Raw genomic sequence first — 25415 nt, 5'->3', positions numbered from 1 at the left:
GTCTTCCCTTCTCTTTTTCTTCTGCTTCTGTCTAAAAAAGCTCTTGACTACCAGTTCCTGAACGCTTTCTTTACTTCTGGGGACATGCTGCTTTTGCCTACTTTGGCAGTCAGTACATCTCTCAGGGAGTTCAATCCGGCCCCGATCCAATGGTGGTTTTGGCAGGCTCAGCGCCAACAGCTCCTGCTCGCCACAATGCTTTGGTGGCCATTTTATCGGCGGGTTCCTCGTCCATCTACCGTGTCCTGAGATGTTGGTTTTGTGGGGTAGAAATCTCTGCCCTGCTGTTTTCGCCTGAATTTGTTCTTCTATTACATCGGGCTTTTTTTATTGCTGCCTTCTCCTCATGTTGCTTTTGAGGAGCAGCTTCCTAAGAAATGAAAACTTTCTGTTTCGCAGGATTTGGAGAATGTTTCTCCTCGGAAGTCTGAGGAGATTTTATCTGTGTAACCTACTTCTGGTGATGGCCCTAACTTGGACGTTTTAGGGAGGTAATGATCCTACTGTAGCTAGGCTGTTTTTGAGTGCAGAGTTGCCTCTGTTGATCACAAAATCTATGGAAGCTTTAAAACGTTTCTTTCCCTGCTTCTCAGTCCTCTTGTCCTGCTCTATCTATTATGTAAGGTATTAAGAGACCTGTATCTTTCCATATTCATGAGGCTATGCAGGAGCTTATTGTAGCTCAGTGGGAGACCCTTGATTCCAATCTCCGGGTGGCTCATGCTATGTCCAAATTGTATCCTCTTCTGCCGTCTTATTTAGAGCAGTTTGCTCTGCCTAAGGCGGATATCCTTATACAGCGGTTACTAAATGTTCCACTATCCCTGTTGAAGATGGCACTGCATTAAAGGATATGCATGACTGCTCTTTGATGTGGATTTGGAGAAGATCGTTACAGACCTAGGAGGTTCCAAGGTCCAGCAGCTGCCTGAGGACGTCTAAGCCTCATCTCTGGGCGGCTAAGTCTCGTTTTCAAGAAGTGCGGAGGTGTAGACCAGGGAAGGCTAGTGCCGCTGTTCAAAAACCTCGCTTTCCTCAGACTCAGACTTCCTTTCGAGGAGGCAAGAAGCCCTTTTCCGCTTCAAGAACCTCTCCCTCTTAGCTGCCCTTGCAATGACGGTGTCAAGGTTCTCTATTTGTACATAGACATAGGTGGACATCTTTCTTGCTTTCACGAAGAGTGGACCACCATTACTGCAGACCAGTGAGTCATTGATATCATTCTCCATGGCTACAAGCTAGAATTTTCAAAGCCACTCACAGATCTTTTCATGCCTCTGTCACTCAACCCTATTTCATGTTCTCTACTTACTCTGATGGAATATCTCCTCCATCTTTCCAACTCTGGCCTCAAGACTAACTCAGAGTACATTTGAGGGTATTTCATGCTAAACTTGATAATAAACCAGTTATAGTGCATCCCTTGATGATTAGATTCTTAAAAGGTTTATATCACACTGAACCTCCCATAAAACCACCTATGGGATCTCAACATCATCCTCACTTTTCTCAAGAAATCTCCATTTGAATCATTACATTCTTGTTCTTTGAAATTCCTAACTTATAAAGTATTGTTCTTGATAGTTCTTACTTCCGCCAGAAGAGTCAGTGAGCTCTAAGCCCTTATGGCAGATCCTGTTTACACCAGATTCTGCCATAACAGGGTTATAGTCTGAACCCACCCCAAATTCCTCCCAAAGGTTGTTTCAGAATTTCATCTCAATCAATCCATTGTTCTGCCTGTCTTTTTCCTAAACTGTATTCTCATCCTGGAGAAGCAGCACTGCATACTTTAGACTGCAAATGTACTGTAGCATACTATCTAGAACACACAAACCCTCATCGACAATCCTCCCAGTTTTTTGTATCTTTTGATCCTAACAGATTGGGAACTCCCATCACCAAGTGTACAATCTCTACTTGGGTGGCTGACTGTGAGGCATATTTTCAAAGCACTTAGACTTACAAAGTTCCATAGTAACCTATGGAACTTTGTAAGTCTAAGTGCTTTGAAAATGAGCCCCTGTATCTCCTACATCTATTTTCAGGCTGGTCTCCCATTCTGCTCTGCCTCTATTCAAGACATTTGCAATGCGGCTACATAGTCTTCTGTTCACACTTTTATGTTTCAACGGTTTTTATTGATGAATACACATGGTATAACCATTGCCATCAAGTTAAAACTGGTAACAAATAATTCTATCACATAGGAATAAACCTGAAACTTCTATCATCAAAGTTATTTCCAATATTTTCTCCCCTCTCCCTCCAGCTTGTCATTTTTGTTATTTATTGATGTATATGTTCATGTACAATAACAGGTCAATTGCATAACTATTAACATTAAACTTTCATATTGAACTCCAATAATTGTCTCATGTATTATTCTGTATATCATTGCCCTGTGTATATCCCAGCAGTATTTGCATGCGAATCCTCGTGCTGTATACATTCAAACAGTTTGCAAGAAATATTACCCTTCCCAAAATTGTGCTCCCCCTCTACTCTTTGGAAACTTTCTTTTTACTCCATGGTACAGCAACCTCTACCTCTCCACATGCTATATAACTACCAGAGTGTAGGTTATTGTTTACTTTTTCATTTGGCCCTTTACATCCCTTTCTGTGGGGGTACTCCTTATCTGTGTCTACTCCAACTGACCTCCCCTAGGCTAAAGTTACTTAACTTCCCCACCTTCCCCTTTATGGTACAGACAAATTGTTGAGCACTGCGCTTTGCGCTTTATGGGAAATACTTTGCAAATATCTGTTCCAAACAGAAATAAATGCTTTTCTTTTCTTTTGCTGCTCTAGCCTCCCATAACATCAACTCATGAAATGTATTCCTCCGAAACCAGATGGTGGGTGGTTCCTCCTGCATCCAATGCCTTAATATACATTTTTCCCCCACTGTGGAGGCCTTACCCAATAACAGATCCATGTTCTTGTCTGGAAGCTCATAGGCCCCCCTTTTGTTTAACAACACTCCTCTCCAAGAGGGAATTAGTCTGTGACCAATAAGAGTCTCAAAATAATTGTGGAGCCTTTTCCAAAAAATTTTTACTTTGACACAACTCCAAAATGCATGCATAAATGTGTTCCTCCCTCGTCTACACTTTACGCACTGAGCATCCTGTGCCCAACCAGCTCGTGCTGCTTGTGTTTGTGCTATATATCCCCTATGTAATACCCTGTACTGACTCTCCTGGAGCTCCGCCCACTTGCCTGGGAATATCTTTTATCAAGTTTGCGAAATTTATTCCCTTCAATTCATATCCCAGGGCTTTGCTCCATGCCTCTTTGAGTGCTCCATAGTTTCGGGGCGTGCTGAGCGACAGCAGAGCCCGATGCAAACTAGATATGGAAACTTGACCATATGCGTCCCCTTTTAAGACTTCTCGGAGTTTTTGTCCCAATTTTCTGTTCACACTTTTATGACTTGCTACAGTCTGGACTAATATTCCAGATGGGACAACTAGTTTGGACAAGTAGTTCTGCACAATCTCTTTACTGTTTAAAATTCAACTTCACCCTCCAGCCCATTTTCTACCAGGCTCACTATTGGCTTCACTGTCAGAATATACTTTTCGGGTGAGCCTGGTAGCTAGTGAGTCCCATTTCTGAGAATATTACGCCTGTTTGTCCTCTGAGAAAGCCAAGTTACTCACTTATAGCAGGTGTTCTCTGAGGACAGCAAGCATATATTCTCACAACCTGCCCACCTCCCCTTGGAGTTGTCGTTTTAATTTTAACTTTGTACTGCTGGTTCCATGATGGATGGAAAAGGTGGGAAGGAACCCACGCATGCACGGTGGAGGCACTGCCTTAAAGACTTAGTGTGGCAGTACATTTTGGCAGTGTCCGCACTGGGCTCTGTCAGATGATGTTACCTATTTGTAAAAATATATGCTTGCTGTCCTCTGAGAACACCTGCTGGAGGTGAGTAACTTGGCTTTCTAGCCTTCTAATATCATACAACTGATAATTATTCCTGATACAAACTTAGTAATCTCTAACAGTTAAACAGCAGAAATAATATAAGGAACTACATGCCAAAAGTCCTGCTTTCTTTCTAACCCTGAACATGTTGGAAGGAAACCACTGTCCTCACCTGAATTGTGGGATGCTCCTGGAAGAGTCTTAACTCCCTTGGTGTGGCAGGTCTCACCTCTCCATCTTATGACTCTGTTAATGTTTCATAGCTGGCCCCTGGATCAGCTATGACACTGCACAAGATCATGTAGATAGGATGTCTCTGCCCTGTGGTAACTCGGTTTGTCTTCTTGCGAGAAGGCTGGCTCAGCAGTGAAGCTAATGTACGTAGCCATTCGCTGGAAATAATCTTGGTTGTAGCTAGGAATCTATACAGTACTGGTTCTTACTCAGTACAGTTCATTCTTGTAGTTCTGGTGAGGTATATTTATGAGCACTAAGTCCTCATGTACTCAGAGTTACTAAAAAGACTACATCTTGGATGGTGCCTGCGCTTGTTGGAAAATGTGGGATATAAATGCGCTAAATAAATAAATAAAGTAACACCCATCAGACAAAGGTGTCCAGAGCCCCAAAGCTCTGCAATCTCTCTCTGCTTGCTTTCCTTCTTCCCTTTTCTTTCCTCTCTGCCCTGAGTTCTCAGCAAGAGTCAAATACGATAAACATTGCATCACGCGTTGAACTGTTCTCTGATTGGAAGAGCTGGGCCCAAATTTTCTTGCTTGCACCAGGTGTGTGCGTGGACAGTAGATGAGGTAAGGCCTTGACTAATGAAGACCACTGAACTGGCCAGATGGTAATTGCTATCTGATAGGTACGGGATGGCTCACTAATGAGGTGGATAGCAACGATTCCCTCAGCCCTGTATATTTGACACTCCCCCAAAATGCAAACAGTTCTTTCACACAAACAACTTGCAGTTGGTTGATGTCAATGTCCAAGGTGCAGTGCAGAAAGGAATCCATGATAATAGTCCTCAGGCTAATGCAGGCCTTATGCACACAAACAGGTATGGGCAGTATAGATTCCTACAATGTCACTCAATGTGTGCTTGATCAGTTTTGATGTTTATGTAAAACCCAAAAGAGAAATCATTCTTTCCATACATCCACTACCTTTTCTGTGCAGAAATATTCCTACTCCTAAGCCAATCCTTGTTCCTCAGTTGCCTTCCCACTGAAAAAAACCCCCAAAAAACAACTTCCTGTGCATTATTTATATCTTCAGATATCTGTACTTCCTATATCTCCTCTTCCACAGAACATCTTATTTTTAAGTACTTAAGGCTTAAAGGCTTTAAGGTTTACCTCAGGGCTTATAGCATTGAGCCTACACAGTTTTTTAATGGTCATCCTCTGGAGTGTCTGCATCTGTATCTATCAACTAGTTTTTTCCAAAATTGAACACACTAACATTTTGTACAAAGCATTACCACTCTCTTTATTTTAGTTATAACTCTGTATGCCTGAAAAATCCACTGCCATGTTGTGCTGTTATTGCAAGGTCCTCCACATGTGATTATCCACCCTGTTCCTTTCCTGTTTGATTAGAACCTCAAATAAGCTTTCTTCCCCTTCCCTTCCCCATCCCCTCTAAAACAACTGAACTTTTTTCTACCTCAAGTTCATGTTCATTCAGTTTTTCATCTCACACGCCCAATGACTCCACAAGCTTTATTAACAGTCATCTTGTCTTTAATATTTAGTCTCAAGCTGAACCTGGAGTACACCCTCTATCCCATCTGGTTTTGAGGGTATTCACATGAATATGCATGCAGTAGATTAGAATTCAGTGACAGGAATGCATGCAAATCTACTTCGTGTGTAGGTTTTGAATATCCAGAAAACTGAATTGGCTAGAGTAGTGGTATTCAGTCCAGTCCTGGGGGACCACCAACAGGAGCTATTAGAATACAATGGAGGTAGTAGGCATACAAAATATTTATTTATTTATTTATTTATTTATTTGTAGCATTTGTATCCCACATTTTCCCACCAATTTGCAGGCTCAATGTGGCTTACATGATGCTGCAATGATGATCGTCATCGGGTAGAGAATTACAGATGGTGTTGCATTAAAGTACATACATGGTAGTATAATACAATATGGTCTTACATAGAGGTTCCTGGGTGTTAGAATAGGTTATAACATAGGTTAGATAATCAAATATAAAAAGTTTGTTTACAACATGAGAAGTAAAGAGGTAGTGCGTATTGCGCAATTTTAGTTGGTAACAACATGGTTATCAGTCAAGTGTAGGGTTCGTTTTTGTCTAGTTCTTGTAAAGTCTTGTCTATTAATTAGGATGGAACGTTGTGGTATGCCTTCTTAAATAGGTCAGTTTTCAGTAATTTTCGGAAGATTGTTAGATCGTGCATTGTTTTTATGGCTTTCAGTAGTGCGTTCCATAGTTATGTGCATATGTAGGAGAAGCTGGATGCATATGTGGATTTATATCTAAGTCCTTTACAGCTGGGGTAGTGGAGGTTCAGGAATGTACGTGCTGATCTTTTTGCGTTCCTGGTTGGCAGGTCTATGAGGTCTGACATATAATTCAGGGCTTCACCGTGCAAGATTTTGTGGACCAGGGTGCAAACTTTGAACGCAATTCGTTTTTTTAGTGGGAGCCAGTGTAGTTTTTCTCTTAGGGGTTTGGCAGTTTCGTATTTTGCTTTTCCAAATATGAGTCTGGCTGCTGTGTTTTGGGCATTTTGAAGTTTCTTAATGATTTGTTCTTTGCATCCTGCATAAATGGCTTTACAGTAATCTAGGTGGCTTAATACCATTGATTGTACCAGGCTGCGGAATATCTCTCTTGGGAAGAAAGGTTTGGTTCTTTTTAGTTTCCACATCGAGTGGAACATTTTCTTTGCTGTAGTTTTCGCATGGCTTTCAAGTGTGAGATTTCGGTCAATTGTAACTCTGAGGATTTTCAGACTGTCTGATATAGGAAGGGTGTAGTCTGGGGTGTTTATGGTGGTGGGTTTGTTCGTGTTATATTGTGAGGAAAGGAGGAGACAATGAGGCATATTTTCAAAGCACTTTGGGAGGCTAAGTTCCATAGGTTTCTATGGAACTTTGGGAGGCTGTGCTTTGAAAATGAGCCTCAGTGTGTCTTTTCTGTGTTTAGCTTTAGTTGGAATGCATCCGCCCATGAATTCATTATTTGGAGAGTTTGTTTGATTTCATTTGTGATTTCGGTTAGGTCGTGTTTGAACGGGATGTAGATCGTGACATCGTCTGCATATATGTATGGGTTAAGTCCTTGGTTGGCTAGCGACTTAGCTAATGGTGTCATCATTAAGTTAAAAAGGGTTGGTGAGAGCGGTGATCCTTGTGGTACTCCACATTCTGGTTTCCATGGTGATGACGTTTTTGAATTTGATCACTTGATATGTTCTTGCAGTTAGGAAGCCATTAAACCATCTGAGTACATTTCCTCCAATCACGAAGTACTCTAGAATGTTCGATAGTATTTGGTGGCTGACCATGTCGAACGCGCTGGACATGTCAAATTGTAGGAGAAGTACATTGTTGCCGGTTGCGATTATTTGTTTGAATTTGGCTAGGAGAGTGACTAGTACTGTTTCTGTGCTGTGGTTGGATCGAAATCCTGACTGTGATTCGTGTAGTATTGTGAATTTGTTTAAGTAGTCAGTAAGTTGTTTGGTTACCATGCTTTCCATTAGTTTGACTACCAGAGGGATGGATGCTACTGGGCGGTAGTTGGTTGTGTCATTTAATTTTTTCTTTAGATCCTTGGGTATAGGGGTAAGTAGTATATTTCCTTTGTCCTTGGGGAAAAGACCATGTTGTAGCATGTAATTCAGATGTGACGTGAGGTCTGTTATGAAGCATTGGGGGGCTAGTTTTATTAGGTTTATGGGACATATGTCCAGTTTACAGTGGGATTTGGAGAATTTGTTGATTGCTTGAGTGATGGTTTCATCGGTTAGAAGATCGAAGTTTGTCCAGATTCGATCTGCTGGGTGTTCATCGGAAGTTGGGTCCAGGCAGTCCATGAATTTTTCGTGATCAGTGGCATTGAGTGGTAGCGTGGATCGTAGTTTTATAATTTTCTCATTAAAGTATATGGCAAGGTTGTCTGCTGATGGGCGTGTCTGTGCTGGTAGAGGTAACTGGTGTAGTGTCTAGTAGTTTCTCCGAGGACAAGCAGGCTGCTTGTTCTCACGACTGGGTGACGTCCGCGGCAGCCCCCACCAACCGGAAGAAGCTTCGCGGGCGGTCCGCACGCAGGGCACGCCCACCGCGCATGTGCGGCCGTCTTCCCGCCCGTGCGCGACCGTTCCAGCCAGTTCCTTTTTTTTCCGCGCTGGAGAGAGTCGTGCGATCGCCGCTCTCTCTGTGTCAGCCCCGGAAAAACCGTCGCGTTTACGTGAATTCTTTGTTTTTGTTTTATCTTATTGCCGCGCGCTCCAATTTTTTCTTTTCGGTAAAAAAAAAAAAAAAAAGAGAGCACGCGCTTCCTTTTTTTCCCCTCGTTTCTAGCGGGGGCGTCGCGCTGCGGCCTAGTGGCCGCACGGTCGATTTGTTTTTTCGAGGTGTGATTTACCGCCACCATCGACGACTTTAACTTCGCCGACGCGATTTTTCCGTCGATGTCCTCGAAGGTCCCGAGTGGATTTAAGAAGTGTGGTCGGTGCGGCCGGCCGATCTCGCAGACCGACACCCACGCTTGGTGCCTCCAGTGCCTCGGGCCGGAGCACAATATCAAGTCGTGTTCCTTGTGTCTTGGTCTCCGGAAACGGACTCAGGTTGCGAGGCAAGTTCTTCGGGACCGTCTTTTTGGAACTTGCGCCGGCCCCTCGACGTCGACCTCGACGGCATCGGTATCGACGGCCGGTTCTTCGGTACCGGTATCGATGCCTGCGAAATCGGCACCGATGGCATCGACCCCAGGAGAACAGGTCCCGCCGGCCCGCCGGTCCTCCGGCGAGGGTAGGGGTGAGAGGCCGCGTGGGCAATCGGCCCGGGTCACTCCCTCGGCCCATGGCCCGCGGGACCGAACCCTGTCTGACCCGGTTCTTCGAGACCGAGGGGGATCGACCTCCTCCTCCTCCATCCCTGCGGGCACCGATGACGGGCACCGGAAGAAATCCAAGAAGCACCGTCATCGGTTGCCTTCAATGCACCCGGTTTCCGGTACCGGCGAGGAGTCGACGCCGAAGCGTCCGCGTCGAGAGGAGAGAGATCCCCTTCGGTTGTGGAGGTACCGACGCGTCAGGGTCCCAGCACTTCGGTGCAGTCTCCTGGACCCGAGCAGCTTCCGGCACCGACCCCTCTACCGGCCCCCCCGTCTTTCCCGGCAGCGGGCCTGGACGAGTGCCTCCGAGCCATCCTTCCGGGGATCCTGGAAGGGCTGATGCGCCAGGCTGTGCCGGCGCCGGGGGTGCTTGCGCCCTTGGCGCCGTTGACTGTGGCGCCGGCGAGCTCTAGCCCGGTGTCGAGGCCGTCGACACCGCCGCCGCTTGCGGCGCCGGTCTCGACCGCCACGCAGGTGGAGTCCCCGTCGACGTCGATGGAGGGAGCTTCGTCCCCGCCGGCGCGGGAGTCCACCGCTCGACGACACCGAGTCCTCGGTGCCTCGACATCGAGCCGGGCCCGGTTAAGGACTCAGCTACATGAGCTTATGTCCGATACCGAGGAAGAGGCCTCATGGGGGGAAGAGGCGGACCCCAGATATTTCTCCTCAGAGGAGTCTGTGGGCCTTCCCTCTGACCCCACGCCTTCACCGGAGAGGAAGCTCTCACCCCCTGAGAGCCTCTCTTTTGCCTCCTTTGTAAGGGATATGTCTATTTGCATTCCCTTCCCCGTGGTCTCTGTGGATGAGCCGAGGGCTGAGATGCTCGAGGTCCTCGACTATCCATCACCACCTAGAGAGTCCTCCACGGTGCCGTTGCACAATGTCCTCAAAGAGACACTGCTTCGGAACTGGATGAGACCGCTATCTAATCCCATCATCCCCAAGAAAGCAGAGTCCCAGTACAGAATCCACTCGGACCCAGAGTTAATGCGGCCCCAATTGCCCCATGACTCGGCGGTCGTGGATTCTGCTCTCAAGAGGGCACGGAGTTCGAGGGATACCGCCTCGGCGCCCCCGGGGCGGGAGTCTCGCACTCTGGACTCGTTTGGGAGGAAGGCCTACCAATCCACCATGCTCGTGACCCGCATCCAGTCATACCAGCTCTATACGAGCATCCACATGCGGAACAATGTGAAGCAACTGGCGGACCTGGTCGATAAGCTCCCGCCGGAGCAGTCCAGGCCTTATCAGGAGGTGGTCAGGCAGCTGAAGGCGTGCAGAAAGTTCCTGTCCAGGGGTATCTATGACACCTGTGACGTGGCATCTCGTGCTGCGGCCCAAGGTATAGTGATGCGCAGGCTCTCATGGCTGCGTGCCTCTGACCTGGACAACCGCACCCAGCAGAGACTGGCCGACGTCCCTTGCCGGGGGGATAATATTTTTTGGTGAGAAGGTCGAGCAGCTGGTGGACCAACTGCATCAGCGGGAAACCGCCCTCGACAAGCTCTCCCACCGGGCGCCTTCAGCATCCACCTCAGCAGGTGGACGTTTTTCCCGGGCCCGGCAGGCTGTACCCTATTCTTTTGCAAAGCGTAGGTACACCCAGCCGGCCCGAAGGCCTCGTCAGGCACAGGGACAGCCCCAGCGCACTCGTTCTCGTCAACAGCGTGCGCCTAAGCAGCCCCCTGCGCCTCCACAGCAAAAGCCGGGGACGGGCTTTTGACTGGATCCACGGGAACATAGCCGCCCTCAAAGTGTCCGTGCCGGACGATCTGCCGGTCGGAGGGAGGTTAAAATTTTTTCACCAAAGGTGGCCTCTCATAACCTCCGACCAGTGGGTTCTCCAAATAGTGCGGTGCGGATACGCCCTGAATTTGGCCTCCCTGCCACCAAATTGTCCTCCGGGAGCTCAATCCTTCAGCTCCCATCACAAGCAGGTACTTGCAGAGGAACTCTCCGCCCTTCTCAGCGCCAATGCGGTCGAGCCCGTACCACCCGGGCAGGAAGGGCAGGGATTCTATTCCAGGTACTTCCTTGTGGAAAAGAAAACAGGGGGGATGTTGACCTGAGAGGCCTGAACAAATTCCTGGTCAAAGAAAAGTTCAGGATGCTTTCCTTGGGCACCCTTCTGCCAATGATTCAGAAAAACGATTGGCTATGTTCCCTGGATTTAAAGGACGCATATACTCACATCCCGATACTGCCAGCTCACAGACAGTATCTCAGATTCCGCCTGGGCGCACGGCACTTTCAGTATTGTGTGCTGCCCTTTGGGCTCGCCTCTGCCCCACGAGTGTTTACAAAGTGCCTCGTGGTGGTAGCGGCGTACCTACGCAAGCTGGGAGTGCACGTGTTCCCATATCTCGACGATTGGCTGGTCAAGAACACCTCGGAGGCGGGAGCCCTCCGGTCGATGCAGTGCACTATTCAAGTTCTGGAGCTGCTGGGGTTTGTGATAAATTACCCAAAGTCCCATCTCCAGCCAGCACAGTCTCTGGAATTCATAGGAGCTCTGCTGAACACCCAGACAGCTCAGGCCTTCCTTCCCGAAGCGAGGGCCAACAACCTCTTGTCCCTGGCTTCGCAGACCAGAGCGTCTCAGCAGATCACAGCTCGGCAGATGTTGAGACTTCTGGGTCATATGGCCTCCACAGTTCATGTGACTCCCATGGCTCGTCTTCACATGAGATCTGCTCAGTGGACCCTAGCTTCCCAGTGGTTTCAGGCCACCGGGAATCTAGAAGATGTCATCCGTCTCTCCACCAGTTGCCGCACTTCACTGCTCTGGTGGACCATCCGGACCAATTTGACCCTGGGACGTCCATTCCAAATTCCGCAGCCCACGAAAGTGCTGACGACAGATGCATCTCGCCTGGGGTGGGGAGCTCATGTCGATGGGCTTCACACCCAGGGTCTGTGGTCCCTCCAGGAAAAGGATCTGCAGATCAACCTCCTGGAGCTCCGAGCGATCTGGAACGCACTGAAGGCTTTCAGAGATCGGCTGTCCGGCCAAATTATCCAAATTCGGACAGACAATCAGGTTGCGATGTATTACACCAACAAGCAGGGGGGCACCGGATCTCGTCCCTTGTGTCAGGAAGCCGTAGGGATGTGGTGTTGGGCTTGCCAGTTCGGCATGCTCCTCCAAGCCACATACCTGGCAGGTGTAAACAACAGTCTGGCCGACAGACTGAGCAGAGTCATGCAACCGCACGAGTGGTCACTTCATTCCAGAGTGGTACGCAAGATCTTCCGAGAGTGGGGCACCCCCTCGGTGGACCTTTTCGCCTCTCAGACCAACCACAAGCTGCCTCTGTTCTGTTCCAGACTACAGGCGCACGGCAGACTGGCGTCAGATGCCTTTCTCCTCCATTGGGGGACCGGCCTCCTGTAAGCTTATCCTCCCATACCTTTGGTGGGGAAGACCTTACTGAAGCTCAAGCAAGACCACGGCACCATGATTCTGATAGAAACTTTTTGGCTCCGTCAGATCTGGTTCCCTCTTCTTCTGGAGTTGTCCTCAGAAGAACCGTGGAGATTGGAGTGTTTTCCGACTCTCATCTCGCAGAACGACGGAGCGTTGCTGCACCCCAACCTTCAGTCTCTGGCTCTCACGGCCTGGATGTTGAGGGCGTAGACTTCACTGCGTTGGGTCTGTCTGAGGGTGTCTCCCGTGTCTTGCTTGCCTCTAGGAAGGATTCCACTAAAAAGAGTTACTTTTTCAAGTGGAGGAGGTTTGTCGTTTGGTGTGAGAGCAAGGCCCTAGAACCTCGTTCTTGCCCTGCACAGAACCTGCTTGAATACCTTCTGCACTTATCAGAGTCTGGCCTCAAGACCAACTCAGTAAGGAATCACCTTAGTGCGATTAGTGCTTACCATTATCATGTGGAAGGTAAAGCCATCTCTGCGGAGCCTTTAGTCGTTCGATTCATGAGAGGCTTGCTTTTGTCAAAGCCCCCTATCAAGCCTCCTACAGTGTCATGGGATCTCAACGTCGTCCTCACCCAGCTGATGAAACCTCCTTTTGAGCCACTGAATACCTGCCATCTGAAGTACTTGACCTGGAAGGTCATTTTCTTGGTGACAGTTACTTCAGCTCGTAGGGTCAGTGAGCTTCAAGCCCTAGTAGCTCATGCTCCATATACCAAATTTCATCACAACAGAGTAGTGCTCCGCACCCACCCAAAGTTCCTGCCGAAGGTGGTGTCGGAGTTCCATCTTAACCAGTCAATTGTCTTGCCAACATTCTTCCCCAGGCCGTATACCCGCCCTGCTGAACGTCAGTTGCACACATTGGACTGCAAGAGAGCATTGGCCTTCTACTTGGAGCGGACACAGCCCCACAGACAGTCCGCCCAATTGTTTATTTCTTTTGACCCTAACAGGCTAGGGGTCGCTGTCGGGAAACGCACCATCTCCAATTGGCTAGCAGATTGCATTTCCTTCACTTACGCCCAGGCTGGGCTGGCTCTTGAGGGTCATGTCACGGCTCATAGTGTTCGAGCCATGGCAGCGTCAGTGGCCCACTTGAAGTCAGCCACTATTGAAGAGATTTGCAAAGCTGCGACGTGGTCATCTGTCCACACATTCACATCACATTACTGCCTCCAGCAGGATACCCGACGCGACAGTCGGTTCGGGCAGTCGGTGCTGCAGAATCTGTTTGGGGTGTAAATCCAACTCCACCCTCCAGGACCCGAATTTATTCTGGTCAGGCTGCACTCTCAGTTAGTTGTTCTTCGTAGGTCAATTCCTGTTGTACCCTTGCCGTTGCGAGGTTCAATTGACCTGGGTTCTTGTTTTGAGTGAGCCTGAGAGCTAGGGATACCCCAGTCGTGAGAACAAGCAGCCTGCTTGTCCTCGGAGAAAGTGAATGATACATACCTGTAGCAGGTGTTCTCCAAGGACAGCAGGCTGATTGTTCTCACCTACCCTCCCTCCTCCCCTTTGGAGTTACGTTTTCTTCTTTTTGCTTGTCATTCAACTGAGCGGGAACGGTCGCGCACGGGCGGGAAGACGGCCGCGCATGCGCAGTGGGCGTGCCCTGCGTGTGGACCGCCCGCGAAGCTTCTTCTGGTTGGTGGGGGCTGCCGCGGACTGTCACCCAGTCGTGAGAACAATCAGCCTGCTGTCCTCGGAGAACACCTGCTACAGGTATGTATCATTCACTTTCTCCACGAATTGGTAGAGTTTATGCGTGTCTTTATAGTCTGGTCCTATTTTGGTTTTGTAGTATGTTCTTTTGGTTTGTCTTATTTTATACTAGTAAAAAAGCCCCGTTTCTGATGCAAATGAAACGGGGGCTAGCAATGTTTTCTTGTGTGTGCATGTGGGAGTGTGTGTGTCCCTGCCCTCTGGCCTCTCTCCCCTCCCCCCTCTGAGTCCTTCACTGTTACAGAGCCAGCGATTTGATTTAATGCCCTGCTGTTTTCCTTCACTGACTGTGTTACAGAGAGGGCGGGGCAGACACTCATAGGGAAACCGGATATCTCGCCCCCTTCACACGTCCGGCTGGAGGCTTCATAGAACGTTGGTTTTGCCTTTTATATAGAGAGATTTGTATTTTCTTTGCATTTGTTTCCATGCGTTCAGTGTATTTTCATCTTTCACTTTTCTCCATGTTCGTTCAAGTCTTCTAACTTGTGTTTTTAGTATTTTCAGTTCTTCGTTGAACCAAGGTATTGAGATTTGTCTTCATGTGGTTCTTGTTTGTAGTGGTGCAATTTTGTCTAGTGTGTTCCTGCATCTGTCGTCCCAATTTAGTAGATAGTGTGTGGAGTCTGTTTGTGCTTTCCATTCATTAGTGTAGATCTGTTGCCAGAATGTTGTAGGGTCAATTTGGCCTCTCGTGGTGTAGGTTGTGCGTTTTTGCTTGAAGTAAGTGCCTCTTTTTTGCCACTGTAGAGTTAGGTTTAGTTTATGGTGATCTGACCATGGTACGTCTGTCCATCTTGTATCTGTTAGTATAAGGTTTAGGTCTGGGGATAGTTTGTGGGTGATGAGGTCAATTGTGTGTCCTTTAATATGAGTAGCTTGCATATGTATCATGCATATTTATTAGTGTGATATCCTCAAAACTTGGCCCGTTAGTAGCCCTTCGGGACTGGGAGTGAATTACCAACAAGCTAAAGGGCACTTCAAGGTAAGCATGAGAAATACTGGTCTATAAAACATTATGGCAATATACTGTTGATTTCCAGCCTTGTCTTTTCTGTTTCATGGCTCCACAAAAAAAGAATAATGATAGCTTATTCTACTTCTTATCTAGGTTTTTTCCTGTTTTTTAAATTTAAGGACAGCACTTAGGGTCTCTTTTTTATCAAGCCACGCTAGTGGTTCCCGTGCGGCAATGCCAACGGAGCCCATTCAAAGTGAATGGGCTTTGTTGGCACTACCACACCGAGAGCCACTAGTGCAACTTGATAAGAGGGCCTTAGTAAGTTAGTCTCACAAGTGGTCATGCTATAAGAAAAATACACATTGCTTACATATAATTTTTCTTTGACAACAGAATGAGTTACACTACTTGCCTGTCTCCTCTTTGTGTGTTTTTTAACTGCTGTTGAAGATAATTCTTGTTAGCCATGCTGTATTTTCAAGTGACTAGCAACAGGTGTGGCAGTGTACAGCAAGTACCATTATGTTTCATGTGGAATCGTTCTCAAGTGATGTATATTAGGCCACATAAAAATTCATTTTTAGGTACATTTTGCCTAAGCAATAGCATTTATGGAGGGGGCTCATTCTGTCTGTCCATCCATCCATTTGCTGACATAGACGTACACAGACGCATGTGCGCACGTGCACAGAGATGCACACGTACAATGCCTGTCACCCTAATGAGAGACACTTTACATGTTTTTTAACACCTAGTCCCAGAACGTGCACACATGCATGAGTTTGCAAATAGAGAAAGGGGAAATGTGCCATCTTATCACTCTGAGAACTTTTCAATCTTACTTCTATAATCAAATAATTATAGCTTCTGGTAAAAAATTACACTTCATGAGTTTTTGATGTCGCTGGCTTATATTGGGCAAGGAATGGAAAATAGCCTTGGGAAATCGGGCCACAAATGAAGAGCTATGGCAGATCTCAGAAGAGATTTTTTTATCCAATGGACCCCCTCACCACCTACTCCTCTATTTTAGTGGAGACAGTTGGAGGGGGAAATGGAGGTTTTAGGCGCTGGTTCCAAATTTTCGGGGTTGGCTACTAAATCCAAAGAAAAATCATCAAACCTGCTATACCATTGACTTAACTGTTTTTTTTCTGTTCATTTGAATTTGCAGTTTTCCATTCCTGTCATAGTGAAGAAAAGTGCCCACCGTGTACATACCTCACTCAAAAATGGTGCATGGGAAAACATGAAGTAAGTACTAGTTTTTCATTTTAAATCTCTTTATAAATTTTCATTACGTAAGAACATAAGTTATGCCAAGCTAGGTCAGTATAAATGTCGAAGCCTAGCATTCTGTCTGACAGTAGCCAGTCCCGGTCACTAGGAAATACTTTGCAGAGCCAAAGAATAATTTTCTTGCAGTTCCCATCCTGGGATGAAGAGTAGCTTTCTGAGCTCTTCTCCTGGAATTTGTCCACTGTTAAACATAGCAGACAGTAGGCCAGTATTGCATAATGGTATGTATTATAGTGAGAGGTTTTATGTATGCACACAATGCAAAGACCTCCTAGCTCTTGGAGAGCGAGTCCGATTTGTGGAGGCTAGAATGGCAGACGGGGAGAAGGTGAGGCAGATAGAGAAGTATATAGACACTTAAGAAAACAGGGACAGAGTAGAACAAGTAGCAAGGTTACCTGGAAAGAAACCACCAACCTGGTGCTGCAGAAAATGATCCTGTCACTAGGCCCTGCTCTCTCTGTTGCATTATCCTCTCACACCAAGGATGTATTTCCAGAAGAGTATGCCCAAGAAGGAAAAGTTAGAAATACCGGATAGTTAAGAAATTATTAGATTGATAACTGGGTGGCTGTTTCAAAGATAGCGGACCTCATGCATCACTTGGATATTATTATAGAGAAGGCTGGAGAGGAGCTCACTGTCATGGTACATGTAAGTACATGCATCATAGGAAGGTGTAGGAGGGAGGTTGGAAGCAAAATTTTGGATTTTAGATATGAAATTAAAATCTAGAACCTCCAGTGTAGCATTCTCAATGATTAATAAGATGATGGCTTGTTAGATGAGGCAGCATTTTAGGAAAGTGAGAGCCTTTCCCAAAAAGATGGCGTCCACCTTAAACATATTTGGAACCAGGTTGCTTTGTCTTTTTACGTCCTTAGCAAGGTGCAGCCTCCAAAACTGAACACAATATTCCAGTTGGGGCCTTGCTAATGTCTTATACAGAGGCATCAACCTCACCTTTTTTTCTGCTGGTTATATCCCTCCCTATACCACATTTATGAAGAAATTCACCCAACATGGTGTACAGCAAGAAGTCGAACATAAGCAACAGACAATTACAATAGTAAAATATTCAAATAACAGTAAATAGTATGGCATAATATTCTACTTACAGTGTCAACATAGTATGCAGTAAAACATCTTAATAGATAACATAGAGTGTAAGCAAAGGTAGAACACATAGATAAAATAGTTCTCTTATTTTCTAACTCCTGTTCTAATTTAATGAAAGCAAGTGATATCAGAAAGGTGCATGAATATAATCTTGGCTAGGGTAGGAAGTGATAAGCAAGTCCTGCTACATTATGTGCAGCATTGTGTGTGTGTGTGAATAGCAAGTTATGCCTTTGAGAGTGCATTTGAACAAGGAATTCTAATAGACTTTTTCAGTTACACGTTCATTTGTACCAACTTTCCCTAAAAAGCCTAAGCACAAATAAGGCAGCCTTAGGTCTGATAGTTCCTCACTTGTGTGGCCAGTTCATCTTGCTTGTAAATAGAGAAAGTAAAGGTCATGGTAGATGAGGATAAATCAGATGTTCATTCCCACCCACCTTCTTGCAGAGTTGAAGCCTAAGCTTTATTTTATTTCTATAAATGTTGAATGTGAGGCTTGGGATTTCATTGATCAGTTCAACTATATTTACTTAGAGTAGCATAGTAAGTGATAGCAGATAAAGACCTGAATGGTTCATCCAGTCTGCCCAGCAGTAATATTTATTATTAATTCAAGATTTAAATCAACAATGAACCTGATATTATTTACTTAAGCATGGTCTTTCTTTGGTGTTTCTGGGACATAGACCATAGAAGTCCGTCTATCTCTGTCCTTATTTTCCAACTACTGGAGTTGCCATCAAAGCCCACTCCAGTCTATCCAAATCCGTCTTGTCATTTGCGGGACAAAGACCATAAAGCCTGACCAGCACTGTCCTCACATTTCAATCCACAGGAGTTTCCATCGAAGCTCTCTCCAGCTCATCCTAAACTGGATCACCATATGCGGGATTCAGACCGTGCAAGCCAGCCCAGCCACCAGCCTTAGTTAATGCAGCCAGAGTCACGAACTAAGCACCACTTGACATGCAAACACACGTGCAACTCTTAAGTTTTGTTTTTTTATATCGTTTATTTTCTAATTAGAGATCCTCTGTGTTCATCCCATGCCTTTTTGAATTCTGCCACAGTTTTTTTTACACCACCTCCCTTGGGAGGTCATTCTAGGCATCCACCACCCTCTCCGTGAAAAAGAATTTTCTGAGATTACTCCTAAGTCTACCATCCTACAGCCTCAATTTATGTCCAACTTTACCACTTTCCCTTCTCTGGAAAATATTTGTTTCTGTATTAATACCTTTCATGTATTTAAACATCTGTATCGTATCTCCCCTGTTCCTCCTGTTCTCTAGGGTATACATATTCAGGTCTTCCAGTCTCTTCTCGTATGTCTGTTGGCGCAAGCCCCATATCATTCTTGTCATCTTCCTCTGAACTGCTTCAAGTCTTCTTATATCTTTAGCAAGATACAGCCTCCAAAACTGAACACAATACTCCAAGTGGGGCCTCATCAACGACTTGTACAGGGGCATCTTCTGCTGGTTACACCTCTCTCTATATAGCCTAGGATCTTGGCTACGGCCACTGCCTTTTCACACTGTTTCTTCGCATTCAGATTCTCAGATACTATCACTCCCAAGATCCCTCTCTCTGTCTGTGCATATCACCCTCTTACCACCTAGCACATATATCTCCCTTGGATTTTTACTCCCTAAGTGCATCCCTTTGCACTTCTTTACATTGAATTTTAATTGCCAAACCTTAGACCATTCTAACTTCTGCAGATCCTTTTTCATATTTTCCACTCCCTCTGGAGTGTCCACTCTGTTACAAATCTTGGTATCGTCTGCAAAAAGTCAGACCTTGCCTTATAAACCTATGGCAATGTCGCTTGCAATTCGGCCCTAGCACCAATCCATGAGGCACTTCTCTACTCACCTTTCCTTTCTCCAAGTGAGTTTCATTAACCACCACCCTCTGGCATCTGTCTGTCAACCAGTTCCTAATCCATTTCACCACTTTGGGTCCTAACTTTAGCCTCTCAAGTTTATTCAAGAGCCTCCTCTTATGAGGAACCATGCCGAAGGCCTTGCCGAAATTCAAGTAGAGCACATCTAGCGCATGTCCTCAATCCAATTCTCTGGTCAAAGAACTCAATCGGGTTCATTTGGCACGATCTACCTCCATTAAAACCATGTTGTCTTGGCTCCTGTAACCCACTGGCTTCCAGGAAATTCACTATGCTTTCCTTCAGCATCACTACCACTACTTTTCCAATAACCAAAGTGAGGCTTACCAGCCTATAGTTTCCAGCTTCTTCTCTGTCACCACTTTTGTGAAGAGGGATCACATCCGCTCTTCTCCAGTCCCAAGGAACCTCCCCTGTCTCCAAGGATTTATTAAACAAGTCTTTGAGGACCCATAAGAACCTCTCTGAGCTCTCTCAATATCCTGGAATGGATCCCGTCCGGTCCCATGACTTTGTCTACCTTCAATTTTTTAGTTGTTCATAAACACTTTATTCTGTGAATGGTGCGGTATCCACTCCATTCTCATATGCACCTTTGCCAGTCAGTAGTGGTCCTTCTCCAGGATTTTCTTCTGTGAACACAGAAGTATTTGTTTAGCACGTTTGCTTTTTTCTTATCATTCTCCACATAGCCGTTCATGGCATTTTTCAATCTCACAATTCCATTTTTAGACTTCTTCCTTTCTCTAATATACCCGAAAAAATTCTGGTCGCCCCTACTTACATTTCTAGCCATTTGTTCTCCCGTTTGCACTTCAGCCAGATGTATCTCTCTCTTGGCTTTCAGTTTCATCAGGTATTCCTCTTTGAGTTCTTCTTGAGTTTTTCTGTATTTCCTGAATGCCAACTCTTTAGCCTTTATTTTCTCAGCGACTTGCTTGGAGAACCATATCGGTTTCCTTTTCCTCTTGCTTTTATTTACTCTCCTTACAGAAAAGTTAGTAGCTATATTTATTTATTTATTTATTGCATTTGTACCCCACATTCTCCGAGGACAAGCAGGCTGCTTGTTCTCACGACTGGGTTGACATCCACGGCAGCCCCCACCAACCGGAAAAAAACTTGGCGGGTGGTCCCGCACGCAGGGCACACCCACTGCGCATGCGCGGCCGTCTTCCCGCCCGTGCGCGACCGTTCCCGCTCCGTTTTTTGTATTCCGCGCTGGAGAGAGACGTGTTATCGTCTCTCTCTTTGTCAGCCCCGGAAACCGGATTGCGACCTAGCCGCGTTTTTTTCTTGTTAGGCGTAGGCGTTCGCGTAGTCTTTTTTCGTTAGAATTTAAAAAAAAAGAAGAAGAAGACCTTGTCGTTCTTAGCCGCGAGGGCGCTTCGTTGCGGCCTTGTGGCCGTGCGGTCGTTTCTTTTTCGGGTGTGCTTTTCACCGCCACCATTGACGACTGACCTCGCCGACACAATTTTTCCGTCGATGTCCTCGAAGGTCCCGAGCGGATTCAAAAAGTGTGGTCGGTGCGGCCGGCAGATCTCGCAGACCGATACCCACGCTTGGTGCCTCCACTGCCTCGGCCCGGAGCATAATTCCAAGGCGTGCACCTTGTGTCTCAGCTTAAGGAAGCGGACACAGGTGGCGAGGCAAGTTGTTCGGGACCGTCTTTTTGGAACTTGCGCCGGCCCTTCAACATCGACCTCGACGGCGTCTGTGTCAACGGCCGGGTGTTCGGTACCGATACCGATGTCGACGAAATCGGCGCCGACTCTGGCACCGACCCCAGGAGTACAGGTACCGTTGGCCCGCCGGCCTTCCGGTGACGGCGGGGGTGAGCGGCCGCGTGGGCAGTCGGCCCGGCTACTACCTCTACCCAGGGCCGTCGGGACCGAACCCTGTCAGATCCGATTCCTCAAGCCCGGGGGGGGGGGGGGTTCTACCTCCTCATCTCTTCCACCGAGCGCCGATGACGGGCATCGAAAGAAAGCAAAGAAGCACCGTCATCAGTCGCCCACGGTGCACGGGACTGCCAGCTCCGTTGAAGAGGTGTCGCTGCGTCAGTCCGCGGGTACTTCGGTACCGTCTCCTGGACCCGAGCAGCTTCCGGCACCGACACCCACACCGGCCCCCCTGCCTTTCCCGACAGCGGGCCTCGACGAGTGCCTCTGAGCCATCCTTCCCGGGATCCTGGAAGGGCTGATGCGCCAGGCTCTGCCGGCACCGGCGCCATTGATGGAGGCACCGGTGTGCTCTGGCCCGATGCCGAGGCTGCCGACGCCGCTTGCGGCACCGGTGTCGACTGCCACGCAGGTGGAGTCGACGTCGATGGAGGGAGCTTCGTCCCCGCCGGCGCGAGAGTCCACCGCTCGATGCCATCATCGAGGACGTGGTTCCTCGCAGTCGAGATGGGCCCGGTTGAGGTCTGAGCTGAAAGAGCTCATGTCCAACACCGAGCAGGAGGAGGCCTGGAGGAGGCCTCGTGGGGGGAGGAGGAGGACCCCAGATATTTCTCCTCAGAGGAGTCTGTGGGTCTTCCCTCCGACCCCACCCCTTCACCAGAGAGGAAGCTCTCGCCCCCTGAGAGACTCTCCTTTGCCTCTTTTGTCAGGATTATGTCTATTTGCATTCCCTTTCCCGTGGTCACTGTGGATGAGCCGAGGCGGAGATGCTTGAAGTCCTCGACTATCCATCACCACCTAGAGAGTCTTCCACGGTGCCGTTGCACAATGTCCTTAAGGAGACACTGCTTCGGAACTGGCTGAATCCACTATCTAATCCCACCATCCCCAAGAAAGCAGAGTCCCAATACAGGATCCACTCAGACCCAGAGTTGATGCGGCCTCAATTGCCTCATGACTCAGCAGTCGTGGACTCTGCTCTCAAGAGAGCACGAGTTCGAGGGATACTGCCTCGGCACCCCCTGGGCGGGAGTCTCGCACTCTGGACTCGTTTGGGAGGAAGGCCTACCAATCTTCCATGCTCGTGACCCGCATCCAGTCATACCAGCTCTACACGAGCATTCACATGCGGAACAATGTGAGGCAACTGGCGGACCTGGTCGACAAGCTCCCCCCGGAGCAGTCCAGGCCTTTTCAGGAGGTGGTCAGGCAGCTGAAGGCGTGCAGAAAGTTCCTGTCCAGGGGTATCTATGACACCTGTGATGTGGCATCTCGAGCTGCGGCCCAAGGTATAGTGATGCGCAGACTCTCTTGGCTGCTTGCCTCTGACCTGGACAACCGCACCCAGCAGCGACTGGCGGATGTCCCTTGCCGGGGGGATAACATTTTCGGCGAGAAGGTCGAGCAGTTGGTGGACCAACTACACCAGCGGGAAACCGCTCTCGACAAGCTCTCCCACCGGGTGCCTTCAGCATCCACCTCTGCAGGTGGACGTTTTTCCTGGGCCCGGCAGGCTGCACCCTACGCCTACAGCAAGCGTAGGTACACCCAGCCAGCCCGAAGGCCTCCTCAGGCACAGGGACAGTCCCAGCGCGCTCGTTCCCGTCAACAGCGTGCGCCTAAGCAGCCCCCTGCGCCTCCACAGCAAAAGCAGGAGATGGACTTTTGACTGGATCCATGGGAACATAGCCGCCATCAAAGTGTCCGTGCCGGACGATCTGCCGGTCGGGGGGAGGTTGAAAGTTTTTCACCAAAGGTGGCCTCTTATAACCTCCAACCAGTGGGTTCTCCAAATAGTGCGGTGCGGTTACACCCTGAATTTGGTCTCCACTCCACCAAATTGCCCACTGGGAGCCCAATCCTTCAGCTCCCATCACAAGCAGGTACTTGCAGAGGAACTCTCCGCCTTTCTCAGCGCCAATGCGGTCGAGCCCGTGCCACCCGGGCAGGAAGGGCAGGGATTCTATTCCAGGTACTTCCTTGTGGAAAAGAAAACAGGGGGATGCGCCCCATCCTAGACCTGAGGGGCCTGAACAAATATCTGGTCAAAGAAAAGTTCAGGATGCTTTCCTTGGGCACCCTTCTACCAATGATTCAGAAAGACGATTGGCTATGTTCCCTGGATTTAAAGGACGCTTATACTCACATCCCGATACTGCCAGCTCACAGACAGTATCTCCGATTCCGTCTGGGGACACGGCACTTTCAGTATTCTGTGCTGCCCTTTGGGCTCGCCTCTGCACCATGGGTGTTCACGAATTGTCTCGTGGTGGTTGCGGCGTATCTACGCAAGCTGGGGGTGCACGTGTTCCCGTATCTTGACGATTGGCTGGTCAAGAGCACCTCAGAGGCAGGAGCTCTTCGGTCCATGCGGTGCACTATTCACCTTCTGGAGCTGCTGGGGTTTGTGATAAATTACCCGAAGTCCCATCTCCAGCCAGTCCAATCTCTGGAATTCATAGGAGCTCTGCTGAATTCTCAGACGGCTCAGGCCTTTCTTCCCGAAGCAAGGGCGCAGAATCTTCTGTCCCTCGCTTCCCAGACCAGAGCGTCTCAGCAGGTCACAGTTCGGCAGATGTTGAGACTCCTGGGCAATATGGCCTCCACGGTTCATGTGACTCCCATGGCTCGCCTTCACATGAGATCTGCTCAATGGACCCTAGCTTTTCAGTGGTGTCAAGCTACCGGGAATCTAGAAGATGTCATCCGCCTGTCTGTCAGTTGCCGCAATTCGCTGCACTGGTGGACGATTCGGACCAATTTGACCCTGGGACGTCCATTCCAAATTCCGCAGCCCACGAAGGTGCTGATGACGGATGCATCTCGCCTGGGGTGGGGAGCTCATGTCGATGGGCTCCACACCCAGGGACTGTGGTCCCTCTAGGAACAAGATCTTCAAATCAACCTCCTGGAGCTCCGAACGGTCTGGAACGCACTGAAGGCCTTCAGAGATCGGCTGTCCTACCAAATCATCCAAATTCGGACAGACAATCAGGTTGCAATGTATTATATCAACAAGCAGGTGGGCACCGGATCTCGCCCCCTGTGTCAGGAAGCCGTCAGGATGTGGCGTTGGGCTTGCCAGTTCGGCATGCTTCTCCAAACCACATACCTGGCAGGCGTAAACAACAGTCTGGCCGACAGGCTGAGCAGAGTCATGCAACCGCACGAGTGGTCGCTCCATTCCAGAGTGGTACACAAGCTCTTCCAAGAGTGGGGCACCCCCTCGGTGGACCTTTTCGCCTCTCAGACCAACCACAAGCTGCCTCTGTTCTGTTCCAGACTACAGGCACACGGCAGACTAGCGTCGGATGCCTTTCTCCTCCATTGGGGGAACGGCCTCCTGTATGCTTATCCTCCCATACCTTTGGTGGGGAAGACCTTACTGAAGCTCAAGCAAGACCACGGCACCATGATTCTGATAGAAACTTTTTGGCTCCGTCAGATCTGGTTCCCTCTACTTCTGGAGTTGTCCTCCGAAGAACCGTGGAGATTGGAGTGTTTTCCAACTCTCATTTCGCAGAACGACGGAGCGCTTCTGCACCCCAACCTTCAGTCTCTGGCTCTCACGGCCTGGATGTTGAGGGCGTAGATTTTGCTTCGTTGAGTTTGTCTGAGGGTGTCTCCCGTGTCTTGCTTGCCTCTAGAAAGAATTCCACTAAAAAGAGTTACCTTTTGAAGTGGAGGAGGTTTGTCGTTTGGTGTGAGTGCAAGGCCCTAGAACCTCGTTCTTGTCCTGCACAGAACCTGCTTGAATACCTTCTGCACTTACCAGAGTGTGGTCTCAAGACCAACTGAGTAAGGAATCACCTTAGTGCGATTAGTGCTTACCATCATCGTGTAGAGGGTAAAGCCATCTCTGGAGAGCCTTTAGTCGTTCGATTTATGAGAGGCTTGCTGTTGTCAAGGCCTCCTGTCAAGCCTCCTGCAGTGTCATGGGATCTCAATGTCGTCCTCACCCAGCTGATGAAACCTCCTTTTGAGCCACTGAATTCTTGCCATCTGAAGTACCTGACCTGGAAGGTCATTT

General features: G+C 48.2%; 1 protein-coding gene across 3 annotated transcripts in view; it reads left to right on the top strand.

The window, feature by feature from the left end:
• NFX1 (nuclear transcription factor, X-box binding 1) overlaps positions 1-25415 on the top strand; it is a 258504-nt gene that overhangs the window by 164440 nt on the left and 68649 nt on the right. For all 3 annotated transcript variants that reach the window (XM_030204815.1, XM_030204808.1, XM_030204823.1), the window contains exon 15: positions 16329-16408. In XM_030204815.1, coding sequence (XP_030060675.1) covers positions 16329-16408 — 80 coding nt within the window. The remainder of the gene's footprint in view (positions 1-16328; positions 16409-25415) is intronic.

Source organism: Microcaecilia unicolor, chromosome 1, assembly GCF_901765095.1.
Source record: "Microcaecilia unicolor chromosome 1, aMicUni1.1, whole genome shotgun sequence".
Classification (NCBI taxonomy): Eukaryota; Metazoa; Chordata; class Amphibia; order Gymnophiona; family Siphonopidae; genus Microcaecilia; species Microcaecilia unicolor.
The sequence above is the reverse complement of the archived record's forward strand: the minus strand, read 5'-3'. Positions and strand labels throughout refer to the sequence as shown.